Source organism: Phocoena phocoena, chromosome 1, assembly GCF_963924675.1.
Source record: "Phocoena phocoena chromosome 1, mPhoPho1.1, whole genome shotgun sequence".
Lineage (NCBI taxonomy): Eukaryota > Metazoa > Chordata > Mammalia > Artiodactyla > Phocoenidae > Phocoena > Phocoena phocoena.
Window position 1 is genome coordinate 85,481,423 of NC_089219.1, and position 13,340 is coordinate 85,494,762.

At 34.0% G+C, this 13,340-nt stretch overlaps 1 protein-coding gene across 4 annotated transcripts in view; it reads left to right on the forward strand.

The window, feature by feature from the left end:
* The window catches only part of PTBP2 (polypyrimidine tract binding protein 2), an 81,120-nt gene that overhangs the window by 16,095 nt on the left and 51,685 nt on the right, over window positions 1–13,340 (forward strand). For 3 of the 4 annotated variants that reach the window (XM_065898205.1, XM_065898206.1, XM_065898207.1), the window contains exon 1: window positions 5,934–6,006. In XM_065898205.1, coding sequence (XP_065754277.1) covers window positions 5,985–6,006 — 22 coding nt within the window. In that variant the 5' untranslated portion in view covers window positions 5,934–5,984. Of the gene's footprint in view, window positions 1–5,930; window positions 6,007–13,340 lie in introns of those variants that run through there. The other variant, XM_065898204.1, reaches the window with a different exon arrangement.

Consider the following 13,340-nt stretch of genomic DNA (forward strand, 5'->3'; position numbering starts at 1 on the left):
TGCCAGTTGCTTTTAGGTTGTTATTGTTTCAAGATTTTTTCAATTCACAAAGCTAACAAAATTTTTTTGAGACAAATGTATTTGAACTCATTTATTTCCAGTTCGTATGTAATTTTACAATTTTTCCTCTTCCAGTTTTTTGTTTGTATCTCTTGTATGTTGTAAACTCTTGCTTGCTAGTGTTAACATAATTGCATATATACTAGTTTCTGTAAAAAGCAACATCAGTGTTAACATTAACATTGTAATACAGTTTTAAGATGTTTGCAGTTATTTTTGTCCTTAAAGTGTATTTTGCAAAGAATGTATAGTGAAATCACAGAATTTTTAAATCTATTGAGATTATTCTGTGTGCGGTTCTACCACCAAGCTAATAGTTAGGTTTATTTGTTACATTTTGGTTTTCATTTTTAGGGAATTTTTTTCATGTTGAATAAATTTTCCAAAGTCAGAACTGCAAAACAAGCTACATTCATAGATGTCTAGTCTTTCACTCCTGTCCACTCTACTTTGCTTTTTCTATTCCCTTATAGGTATCTATTTTCACTAGTTTTTGGCTTATTCTTTTATTTAATAGAAGTAAATGTGAATTTCTTTTTACGTGCTAGCTCCCACCATCTTAGGGAAAAGGTAGCACAGAATACACAAGGTTTAATATCTTACCTTTTTTACTTAATGAGAAATACACTCTGGAAATCACTCCATGGGTATATATGGAAAATCTCATTTCTTTATACCACTGTATAGAAAGTATGCAAGTGCCTCAGTTCCCCCTAGCCATAGTATAGTATATTGTCAGATGCTTGGGGTTTTATCAGTCTGAGAGGTGAAATGACATCTAAATCTAGTATTAATTTGAATTTGTTTTTACTGTGAGCAAGATGAAACAACTTTTCTGTTTACGGATAATTTCCGTTTCGTGTGTGCTGAAAACTAATCTTATCTCTTGCCTATTTTTTTATGAGTAACTGGTCTAAATTTTCATAGGAATCTGTATTTGAAGGTTTGATTCTATTTTTGACTCAGGGTTTTAGGAACAGTTTCAAAATTTTATCTGAATAAACTACAACGATTAGATTTTGTTCTATTTTTCTTTTTTCTCTTATTTTCATTAAAATATTTTTATTGTGTTTGACCAGATATGATCTGTATGATTTCTCCTCTATGGAACTTACTGAGGTATTCATTACATAGTATGTGATCCACTTTTGTGACTTACATACTCATGTATAAACATAAAATATTTTCTTCTGAAAAATTTTAAAGTCTTATCTGTTGCGTTTGTCTCTTAATTCATCAGAAAAAAATTTAATTCATTTATTGTACAAGGTGGGGATCCAATTTCATTTTTCTTCTGTCTTAGAGATAGCCAGTTAAAATATGCAGTGTCATTTTTTTTCACATTACAGATATATATATTTTAGGGTAAAGGCTAAGCCACTATAACAAAATGGTAATGCAGAACATAGTGGTGTAAATAACCTAGAAGTTGATTTTTCATAAGTGAAAGTCCTGCAGTTGTAAGAAAATGGTATCAGTATGCTCCATGAGGTTATTCACTGGACTAAGTTTTTTTCATCTGTTTTTTTTCATGACCTAATGATATATAATTATGTTTTTTTTTGTTTTGCTTACCTAATTCTCACCCAAAGTTTGTCTATTCTGTTGTCTTGTTTTCAAAAAATCAAATTTTGGTTTTATTGATCCTCTTTGGTATGTCATTGTATGTATTTTATATTTTTATTGGTTGTATGAGTTTGTGCTTTCACAGCTTTTAGCAGGTAGGTAGCACTCAGTCCACCTCCTTTGTAGCACCTTTGTGTTCGTGGAGGCCAGAAATACGAGTGAGAACCTTCCTTTCTCTCTGAGAATCTAATTTTCCTCAGGAACTTGATATTCACATCCTTGTCCCATGTCTTTCTGTCATGGTTCTCTCTTTTCCAGAGGAGAAAGTTGTTGGGCTAGTCTCAGTCCTGAAACCTGTCAGAGCCCAAGGACTGTGATAAGATGTTATCTCTGTTTTTTAAATGAGTAAGTTAAGGTTTAGAACAGGTAAGTAATTTACCAGTGACATAGTAGGTGAAAGCTGAACTACAGAATCCTTTTTCTTAAATGCCATATGGCGTAATTGTCATAGAAACAAAGAAAACTAGGTTAATTCATCACATCAATCGACCAAAGAAGAAAAATCATATGATCATATCACTAGATGAGGATAAAACATTTGACAGAATTCAGCACCTATTCATGATAAAAATTCTCACTAAACTAGAACAGAGGGGAACTTCAACTTGACAAAGAACCCTACAGCTAACATATAAATGGTGAGAAACTCCACACTTTCTCATGAAGATCAAGTACAAGGCAAGGATGTCCCTCCTCACCACTTCTTTTCAACATCCTCCTGGAATTCCTTGCTAATGCAGTAAGGCAAGAAAAGGAAATTAAAGGTATACAGATTGAGAAGGAAGGTATAAAACTTGTTTGCAGATGACATGATAGTCTATGTACAACATCCAAAAGAATTGACAAAAAATTTCATGTAACTGATAAGTAGTTATTTCAGGATTGCAGGGTACAAGGTTAATATATTAATAGGAAAGTAAATTGCTTTCCTGTATACCAGTGGTGAGCAAGTGCAATTTGAAATTAAAAACAAATTACAGTTTACATTAGCACCCCCAAATTTGAAAATCTTAGGTATAAATCTAACAAAATACATATAAGATCTACATGAGGACAACTACAAAACTTTGATAAATGAAACCAAAGAACCAAATAAATGTGGGTAGATATTCCACGTTCATGGATAGGAAGACTCAGTATTGTTAAGATGTCAGTTCTTCTGAAATTGATATATAAATTCAGTGCAGTCCCAGTCAAAATTCCAGCAAGTAGTTATATGGATGTCAACAAGCTGATTCTGAAATTTATATGGAAAAGCAAAAGACCCAGAAAGCCAACACAGTATTGAAGGAGAATAACAAAGTTGGAGGACTGATGCCACTCAACTTCCAAGATTTAGTATGAAGATACAGTGATCATGACAGTGTGGTTTTGGTGAAAGAATAGACAGGTTGATCAGTGAAACAGAATGGAGAGCCCAGAATAGAGCCCCCCCCCATAAATATAGTCAACTTATTTTTGACAAAGGAGCAAAGGTAGTCTCCCCAACAAGTGGCTACTGGAACAGCTGAACATACATGTACAGAAGAATGAATTGAGACACAGGTATTACACTCTTCAAAAAAATTAACTCAAAATGGATCATAGACCTAAATATAGAATGCAGAACTATAAAACTTTCAGAAGATAAGGTAAGAGAAGATCTAGATGAGTTGGGTATAAAGATGTCTTTTTAGGTACCACACCAAAGACATAATCCATGAAGAAAATAATTTATAAGCTGGACTTTTGCAAAAGATACATGTGATAAAGGGCTGTTATCCAAAATATACAAAAAACTTTTAAACTCAGCAATAAGAAAACAACCCGATTAGGAAATAGACCAAAAAACTTAACAGACATCTCACCAAAGAAGATATACAGATGGAAAATAAGCATATGAAAAGATGCTTCACATCATATGTCATTAAGGAAATGCAAACTGAAATAACAATGAGATACTGCTACACTGTCAGAATAGCCAGAGTCTGGAACACTGGAAACCATAAATGCTGGCAAGGATGTGCAGTGTCAGGAATGCTCATATATTGGGAATGCAAAATTATATAGCCACTTTGGAAAACAGTTTGGCTCTTCTTACAAAACTGACCATACTCGTACTGTACGATCCAGCAACTCGTTGGTATTTATCCAAAGGAGTTTAAAACTTACGTATACACAGAAACCTGCACGTGGATCTTAATAGCAGCTTTATTCATAATAGGCAAAACATGGAAGCAACCAAGATGTCTTTCAGTAGGTGAATGGATTAATAAACTGTGGTGCGTCCCAACAATGGGGTAATTATCAGCAGTAAAACAAAACGAGTTATCAAGCCATGAAAAGGCATGAGGGGTACGTGGTACCATAAATGCAAATTACTAAATGAAAGAAGCCAGCTGAGAATGCTACATACTATGTGATTCCAGCTATATTCTGAAAAAGGCAAAACTGAGGAGACAACAAAAAGGTCAGGGGTTGGGAGGAGTTTGGATGAATAGGCAGAGCACAGAGGATTTTTAAGGTAGTGAAGATACTGTGTATGATGTTATAATGACGGATATGTCATTACACATTTGTCCAAACCCTTAGGTATTAAAATGTACAGTATTAAACCCTTAGGTAAACAGAACTTTGGGTGATTATGATGTGTCAAAATAGGTTCATCCTTGGTGATAAATGTACCAGCCTGGTGGAGGATGTTGATAATGGGGGAGGTGACGCATCTTTGGTGGCAGCGGGTATATGGGAAATCTGTTCCTTCTTCTCAATTTTATTTTAAACCTAAAAGTGTTCTAAAAATTTTTAAAAAATACTAGGAAATTTTTTGTTGTTGATAGTGAACCAATAATGGATGTCAGCAGTTCTTAAACTTCAGCATGCATCAGAAGCATCTGAAAGGCTTGTTAAAACTCAGGTTGTTGGATCCTGTCTCCATTGTTCTGTTCAGTATATCTAGGATGGATCTGAGAACATACGTTGCTAAGGAAATTTCCACGTCTAATGCCGCTCTAGGGACCACACTTTAAGAATCTCTAAAGTATCTAATTCTGTATATCATATCATGTCTTTATAAAACAGTGTCATGCTGAATCTTCCATACTTTGATTAAAAAATTAAATATGATGTAAACATGGTATTAACGTGACTTGATACTATGTTTTTATTTTTCTCATGCTTGTATTTCTGTGAACTTGATGCTAGCAAGTAGAAAGCTTTTTAAAAAGGGGATGACGTATAAATATTTTTTCATCACTGTGATACTTATTATAATACAGCTTATTAAAGTATGAGTTTAACACAAATTAACATAAATTTTATGGTTAATTTGGATTGTTTTGGACTTTGTAAAATGCTTTGGTAAATTATCTCCTTTGTACATTTTTTTCCACTTTGGTGGTTGCATTCAACTTTGTCCTGATTGTCTAAATCAGCTAGTGTTGATTTAGTTATTTTAAATATTAATAACCCATGTATGTAAGTATACACATAATTAAGATATGCAAAACAGTTGATTTAGCTGTTTTAAATATTAGTCTGCACACACATACTTTTGTATGTACACACATTTTTAAAATAGTTGAAACAACATTGGTTGGTTTGAACAACTGCAGTTCTGAGAACATACGACTTATAACCTTTTCTTTAAAGGATTTAAAGACATGATTCAATCCCTTTATATTGGTAGAAGGAAATTTCTCATTCCATAGATTTTTGCCTTTGTTTACAGTGTTCTAGCCATTAGAATATATACCTAATTGTTTAATTTTAATGATTATGAAAATGAATTGTCCAGCTCATGTAAATGAGTTGTCCAACTCACCATTGTGAAGTTCTCATTTTCTAAAGACCTGAGTTATCTGGATGAGTAAAGGGCTATGAGGCTGAAGGATTCACAGTGTCTGTGAGAAAGTCCAGGTGCTGTGGCATTAGTTTGTTTATTTAAAAAAATGATGTAGTTCTCCAAGGCTTCTGATTATGAAACCTAATCAGTTTTCCTATTTATTGTCTGTTGGACTAGGGTGAATGGAAGGAAGGAAACACTGTTGGCTTTGTGGAAAAGGAAGAGATGGATAGGAGAGTGGAGTTAACTTTTTATTTTAGGGATTAAATTTTTTATTCCCAGTAGTGTAACACCTGACATTTGTTTTGACATTTGTTTTTCAGTGACACTGTTTGAAAAGTTACCAGATAAGTGACAGACTTTCAGATTAATATTTTTAAATGTAAAGGGGTCTTATGCTAATTTGTTCTTGTTTTAACAGAGAGGATCTGACGAACTACTCTCAGGCAGTGTTCTCAGTAGTCCAAACTCTAACATGAGCAGCATGGTGGTTACAGGTAAGTGTTAACTCTCTTAACAGTCTCATTATTTGCCATTTTGCAGAGCAGAATGTTAAAAGTTTAGTGTGTTTTACCAGAATAGCCTTTATTTTTAAATACTCTGTGTTGAAACAGTTTAGAGAAATTTTACTATAGTATGTATGTGTCAAGTGAAAAAACCTTGAAGTGGGTGATTTGTGGGAAAGTATTGCTTTTAATCACAAAAATGTAACCTTTTTTTCTTTCATGTTACAAGTTCCCTCACTCTCACTCCTTTTGTACTTTCGTGCTTAGCTTCTATTGTGTGTCATAAAATATTTTTATTTTAAGTATTTCTTCTCTATCCCATAAATCCTAAAGCCCAAACTCTAAAAAAAAAAAATACCATAAGATTCAGTTGCATAGCTGTTTTTTTTATGTGCTTTAAATCTTTTTTTCTGTGTGGTAACAGTATTTTTAACTCTTTGGATTGGTTTCCTTTATTTATTTACTTGGAAATATAAAATGATTTATTTAATCTTCATAGGGTGTTTAAGCTTTATATGTTTGAAACATTACTGTTGGTTGGTTGTAATGTCTGTCTATAAATAAATACAGACTAATTTTTAGAGCTTAGTTTTATGGCCAGTGGACCAAATATGAATCTGATGATTGAATTAGTTTGCCTTATAACCCTACATTTTATATTATTACCTAAAGCCAAAGTTTCTTTTTTCTAAACCCTTTTCTGAATTACTTGTTTTAGGAATCATATTGGGCACTATAAAGATTGTAAAAGAATGGAAGCATTTTGATTTCCTTCAGGTAGCCATGCTTGTGTATATGTACACCTCAGTGCACATGTACACATCCCTGACAATTAATTAAAAATTATAATGAAGTATTTTTCAAATATAATGATGTTAAGATGAATTTTTCTGCACATCATCATTACTGAGTTTTCCATGTCATGATTACAAAGCAAAGTCACTAGGCCATGATTTTGATAGTTAAGGTACCATGTACAAATAATTGAACAAACAGGCTCAAATATCTGTATCTCTGCTTTGCCAGTTACATGTTTTTTGAAATAGTACATTTAATGATTGATAATGGAAATGTTTTCTAAATTAATATGTAAGGCTGTGACAGAGTACTGGTAGCAGCCTTTCCTTCTTTCCATCTTTCCCCAAAATCAAAAACTACAAAACTGAATAAAATATATGGAACAACTGTTGTCTGGAATTGATGAGTAAATAGTACAAGATAATGAAACCTGAGATAAGGGAAACATATGAAGTGAGTCTCATGAATACTTTAGCTTTTCTGCTTTGGGGTACCCTACTGTTGTAGCACATGGAGGTGGAGCCGAAGTAAAGCATGGAGGTCTCACTGTGCTGAAGAGACTAAGATTGGAATTCAAAGCTGCTGAGACATGTGGGATTTATGGAGAAGGATCCTGAAAAAGGAACTTGTTCAGGGGTTTGGGCATAGGTTGGAGGGCAGAATTTGGTGTGGGGATTCTTACTTAATTCAGAGTTTTGAATAATGGCTGGGCTGCATATGTGTAGGTTGAGACTCTCCTGGTCTATCAGAAATGACCAACTGTGGGTCAGAGCTAGAATGGTGATTCCATAGGTTGTGCAGTGCTCTGAGACATTGGAGTTCTTCATAGTTAGAATGCATATGTCTTGCAGATAGACATTCTGTTTAGACTGCAAAAAGCTCAGGTCTTAAGAGAAAGGATCATACACTATAGTAAGTGACAGCCATAAGACTAAGTTAATAAACTCTGATAGTCCAGCCTGACAAGACATGAAGGATTCACCAGTAATTGAATTGCCTGCCTAAATAAAACAATGTGCCCTAAGGAAGACAGCATGATTCAGTCTTCCCACAACTATCATCCACAATATCCTGCATACCATCAAATTTTACGAATCCTTTGAAGAAGCATTCAATAAGAGTAGACCTCAAAATGACCTTGATATTGGAATTAGCAGACAAGGACTATATATATTTTTAAAGCTATAAAAGAAAATATTGAAATAATGAACATGGAAGAATGTGTTGAGAAAAGAACTATAAAGAAAGCATATAGAAATGCTCTAATTGAAAAATACAAAATTTGGAATGAAAAATTCACTGGTTGAGAGTAACAGCAGTTTGACGACAACTGAAGAAAGGTCAATGAACTTGAATACAGATTGATAGAAATTACTCAGTTTTCCAGAGAGAGTAAAAGTATATCTTTGGGGAGATCAAGTAGTCTAACATACATGTAATTGCAGTTTCAGAGAGGGAGTAAAGAGAATGGTGCCAAATATATGTAATTGAAGCAGTAATAGTTGAAAACTTCTAAAATTTGAAGAAAACTGTCAGGATAAATAAAAAGAAACATACCAAGGCACACAATAATCAAAATATTGAAAACTAATAATAAAGAGAAAATCTTACAAGCAAGCAAGAAAAAGATATCTCACAGGAGACTAACACCTTGCATTAAAAGAAAAAAAAGTTCTTTAGGCTGAATGGAATAGCACTAGACAAAACCTTGGATCTGCAGGAAATAACAAGGAGTACCAGGAATGGTAAATAGATGTGTGAAAATTTTAAAAAGCTATCTCTTTTACTCCTTTAAACTTCTTTGAAAGACTGTTTAGGGATACAGAAAACCTTTGAATTATGTGGTTCATTCTGTACATAGATGTTTATATGACAGTGATTAGCACAAAGTGAAGATAAATGGAATTTTACAGTTTAAGGTTTTTATATTACATGAAATGATAGATTATTAACTCTTACATAAGAATATTCTGGTAAATTAAAGTTGCATATTGAAACAATGTCTTTAAAAAAGTACAAAGACTTACATTCAAAAGCAAATAGAAAGTTGGAGGGCTGACTCCTGCTTTTAAAAGTTATTGTAAACCATACAGTAATCAAAACAAAGTCGTATTAGCATAAAGAAAGATAAATAGATTAATGGAACAGAATAGAGAGTCCGGAAATAAAGCCACATAGTTATGGGCAACTGGTTTTTGACAGAGGCACAAAGGCAATTCAGTGGAGGAAAAAAATAGATTTTTCAGCAAAGGATTCTGTAACAATAGGCTATCCATATGCTGCCAACAACAGCAGCAACAAGCTATCGATACTTGGATCTATACTTCATACAAAAATGAGCTCCAAATGGACTTTGATGTAAATGTAGAACCTAAAAATTATAAAACTTCTAGAAGAAAGCATAGTAGAAAATCTTTGTGACCTTGGGTTATGCAGAGATTTCTTTAACGTGACCCCAAAAGCACAATCTATGAAAGAACAAATGGGACTTCATTAGTTTTAAAAACTTACATTATTCAAAAGACATTGTTAAGAGAATGAGAAGATAAGCCATGGAGTGGCAGATCTTTACAAAGATGTCTGATACATATACATATGTATATATATAGCTGATAAAGGATTTTTATCCAGAATATACATAAATTCAGACTACATATATAAACTCTAAAACTCAACAGTAAGGCAGCAAACAACCCAATTTGATAAATTGGCAAAAGTAATTGAATTGGTCAGCAAAAAAGATGTACAGATGACAAGTAAGCACATGAAAAAGATGTTCAGCATCATTTGTCGTCAGAGAAATGCAAAGTGAGATAACATTACACATCTCTGCAACAGCTAAAATTTGAAAGACTGATCATACTAAGTGTTGGAAAGGATGCGGGGGAACTGTAACACTCATATACTGTTGATGGGAAAGTAAAATTGTACAACTACTTTAGAAAACAATTTGGCAGTTTCTTAAAAAGTTAAACATTTACTGTATGATCCAGATATTTGTTTCCTAGGTGCTTACCCAAGGAATATGAAGGCATATACTCATTAAAACACTCATATGAATGTTCATAGTAGCTTTATTCGTAATATCTAAAATCCAGAACAACCCAAGTGTCCATCAGCAGATGAATATATAAAAAGATAGCTCTTTTGGTATTGAATTCCATTGCATACAGTAAAATACTGCTTGGCCATATAGAGTGACCTGTGTTACATGCAGCAGCAGGGATAAATCTCTTAAATAATTATGCTCTGTGAAAGATGGGAAAAAAAAGAGTATGTCCTGTATCAGTCTATTTATATAAAACTCTAAGAGATTGCATATTAAAGCAGATTGGTGGTTGCTTGGAATTTAGAGGTGGGTAGAGCAAGGGAGAGGGTTGTAAAGGGCATAAGGAAATTTGGGGGTGATGGATATGTGTATTCCCTTATGCTGAAGGTTTCACAGATGTAAATATATGTCAAAACTTGTCAGATTGTAACTTCATAGACATCTTATTTTATGTGAATTGTACCTCAAAAAGACTATTTAAAAAGAAAAGCCCATAGAGGAATTAAAATGCAATACTATCAAATATAGCAAGAGAAGAACAACAAAACACTGGACAGTTAGAAAATAAAGAGCTAGGTGTTAAACCCAGTCATAAATGTAAATGTAAATTGGTTAAACTAACATAGTTTAGTGCAGTAACCACTAGTTTTGTGAGACTGTGGAGCATGTGGAATGTGACTACTCCTAACTGAGATGTAAATGGGTTTGTGTGTTGTTCAAAGATGTAGTACCAAAAAAAACCACAGAGTAACCTCATTTTTTAAAATATTGATTTATATGTTGATATGGTAATATTTCAGATATATTGGGTTAAAATATATTATTAAAATTAGTTTATTTGCAACTATATGCCAGTAATATGGACAACCTGGAAGAAATGGACAAATTCTTAGAAAAGCACAACCTTCTGAGACTGAACCAGGAAGAAATAGAAAATATAAACAGACTAGTCATAAGCACTGAAATTGAAACTGTGATTAAAAATCTTCCAACACACAAAAGTCCAGGACCAGATGGCTTCACAGGTGAATTCTATCACACATTTACAGAAGAGCTAACACCCATCCTTCTCAAACTCTTCCAAAAAATTGCAGAGGAAGGAACACTCCCAAACTCATTCTGTGAGGCCACCATCACCCTGATACCAAAACCAGACAAAGATACTACAAAAAAAGATTACAGACCAATGTAACTGATGAACATAGATGCAAAAATCCTCAACAAAATACTAGCAAATAGAATCCAACAACATATTAAAAGGATCATACAGCATGATCAAGTGGGATTTATCCCAGGGATGCAAGGAGCCTTCAATATATGCAAATCAATCCATGTGATAAACCATATTAACAAACTGAAGAATAAAACCCATATGATCATCTCAATAGATGCAGAAAAAGCTTTTGACAAAATTCAACACAAAAACTCTTCAGAAAGTGGGCATAGAGGGAACCTACCTCAACATAATGAAGGCCATATATGGCAGACCCACAGCAAACATCATTCTCAATGGTGAAAAACTGAAAGCATTTCCTCTAAGATCAGGAACAAGACAAGGATGTCCTCTCTTGGCACTATTATTCAACATAGTTTTGGAAGTCCTAGCCATGGCAATCAGAGAAGAAAAAGAAATAAAAGGAACCCAAATTAGAAAAGAAGAAGTTAAACTGTCACTGTTTGCAGATGACTTGATACTATACATGGATAATCCTAAAGATGCCACCAGAAAACTAGTAGAGCTAATCAATGAATTTGGTAAAGTTGCAGGATACAAAATTAAAGCACAGAAATCTCTTGCATTCCTATGCACTAACAAAGAAAGATCAGAAAGAGAAATGAAGGAAACAATCCCGTTCACCATTGTAATGAAAAGAATAAAATACCTAGGAATAAACCTATCTAAGGAGGTAAAAGACGTGTACTCAGAAAACTATAAGATGCTGATGAAAGAAATCAAAGATGACACAAACAGATGGAGATATATACCATGTTCTTGGATTGGAAAAATCAATATTGTGAAAATGACTATACTACCCAAAGCAATCTACAGATTCAGTACAATCCCTATCAAATTACCAATGGCATTTTTTATAGAACTAGAACAAAAAATCTTAAAATTTCTATGGCGACACAGAAGACCCTGAATAGCCAAAGGAGTCTTGAGGGAAAAAAAGGGAGCTGGAGGAATCAGACTTGCTGACTAGACTACAAAGCTACAGTAATCAAGACAATATGGTACTGGCACAAAAACAGAAGTATAAATCAATGGAACAGGATAGAAAGCCCAGAGATAAACCCACGCACCTCTGGTCAACTGATCTATGACAAAGGAGGCAAGGATATACAGTGGAGAAAAGATAGTCTCTTCAATAAGTGGTCCTGGGAAAACTGGACAGCTACATGTAAATGAATGAAATTAGAACACTCCCTAACACCATACACAAAAATAAATTCAAAATGGATTAGAGACGTAAATGTAAGGCCAGGCACTATAAAACTCATAGAGGAAAACGTAGGAACAACACTCTTTGACATAAATCAAAGCAAGATCTTCTTTGATCCACCTCCTAGAGTAATGGAAATAAAAACCAGAATAAACAAATGGGACCTAATGAAACTTAAAAGCTTTTGCAAAGCAAAGGAAACTACAAACAAGATGAAAAGACAACCCTCAGAATGGGAGAAAATATTTGCAAATGAATCAGTGGACAAAGGATTAATCTCCAAAATATGTAAACAGCTTAAGCAGCTCAATATTAGAAAAATAAACAACCTAATCAAAAAATGGGCAGAAGACCTAAATTGACATTTCTCCAAAGAAGACATACAGATGGCCAAGAAGCACATGAAAACCTACTCAACATCACTAATTATTAGAGAAATGCAAATCAAAGCTACAGTGAGGTATCACCTCGGACTAGTTAGAAGGGGCATCATCAGAAAATCTACCAACAACAAATGCTGGAGAGGGTGTGGAGAAAAGGGAACCCTTTTGCACTGTTGGTGGGAATGTAGATTGGTACAGCCACTATGGAGAACAGTATGGAGGTTCCTTAAAAAACTAAAAGCAGAATTACCATATGACCCAGCAGTCCCACTACTGGGCGTATATCCAGAGAAACCATAATTCAGAAAGACACATGTACTTCAGTGTTGACTGCAGCACTATTTTACAATAGCCAGGTCATGGAAGCAACCTAAATGCCCATCAACAGACAAATGGGTAAAGAAGATGTGGTACATATATAGAATGAAATATTACTCAGCCATAAAAAGGAACAAAATTGGGTCGTTTGTAGAGACGTGGATGGATCTAGAGACTGTCATACAGAGTGAAGTAAATCAGAAAGTGAAAAACAGATATCGTATAAACGCATTTGCAGGGCAGAAATAGAGACACAGATGTAGAGAACAAACGTATGGACAACAAGGGGAGAAAGTGGTTGAGTGGTGCTGGTAGGATGAATTGGGAGATTGG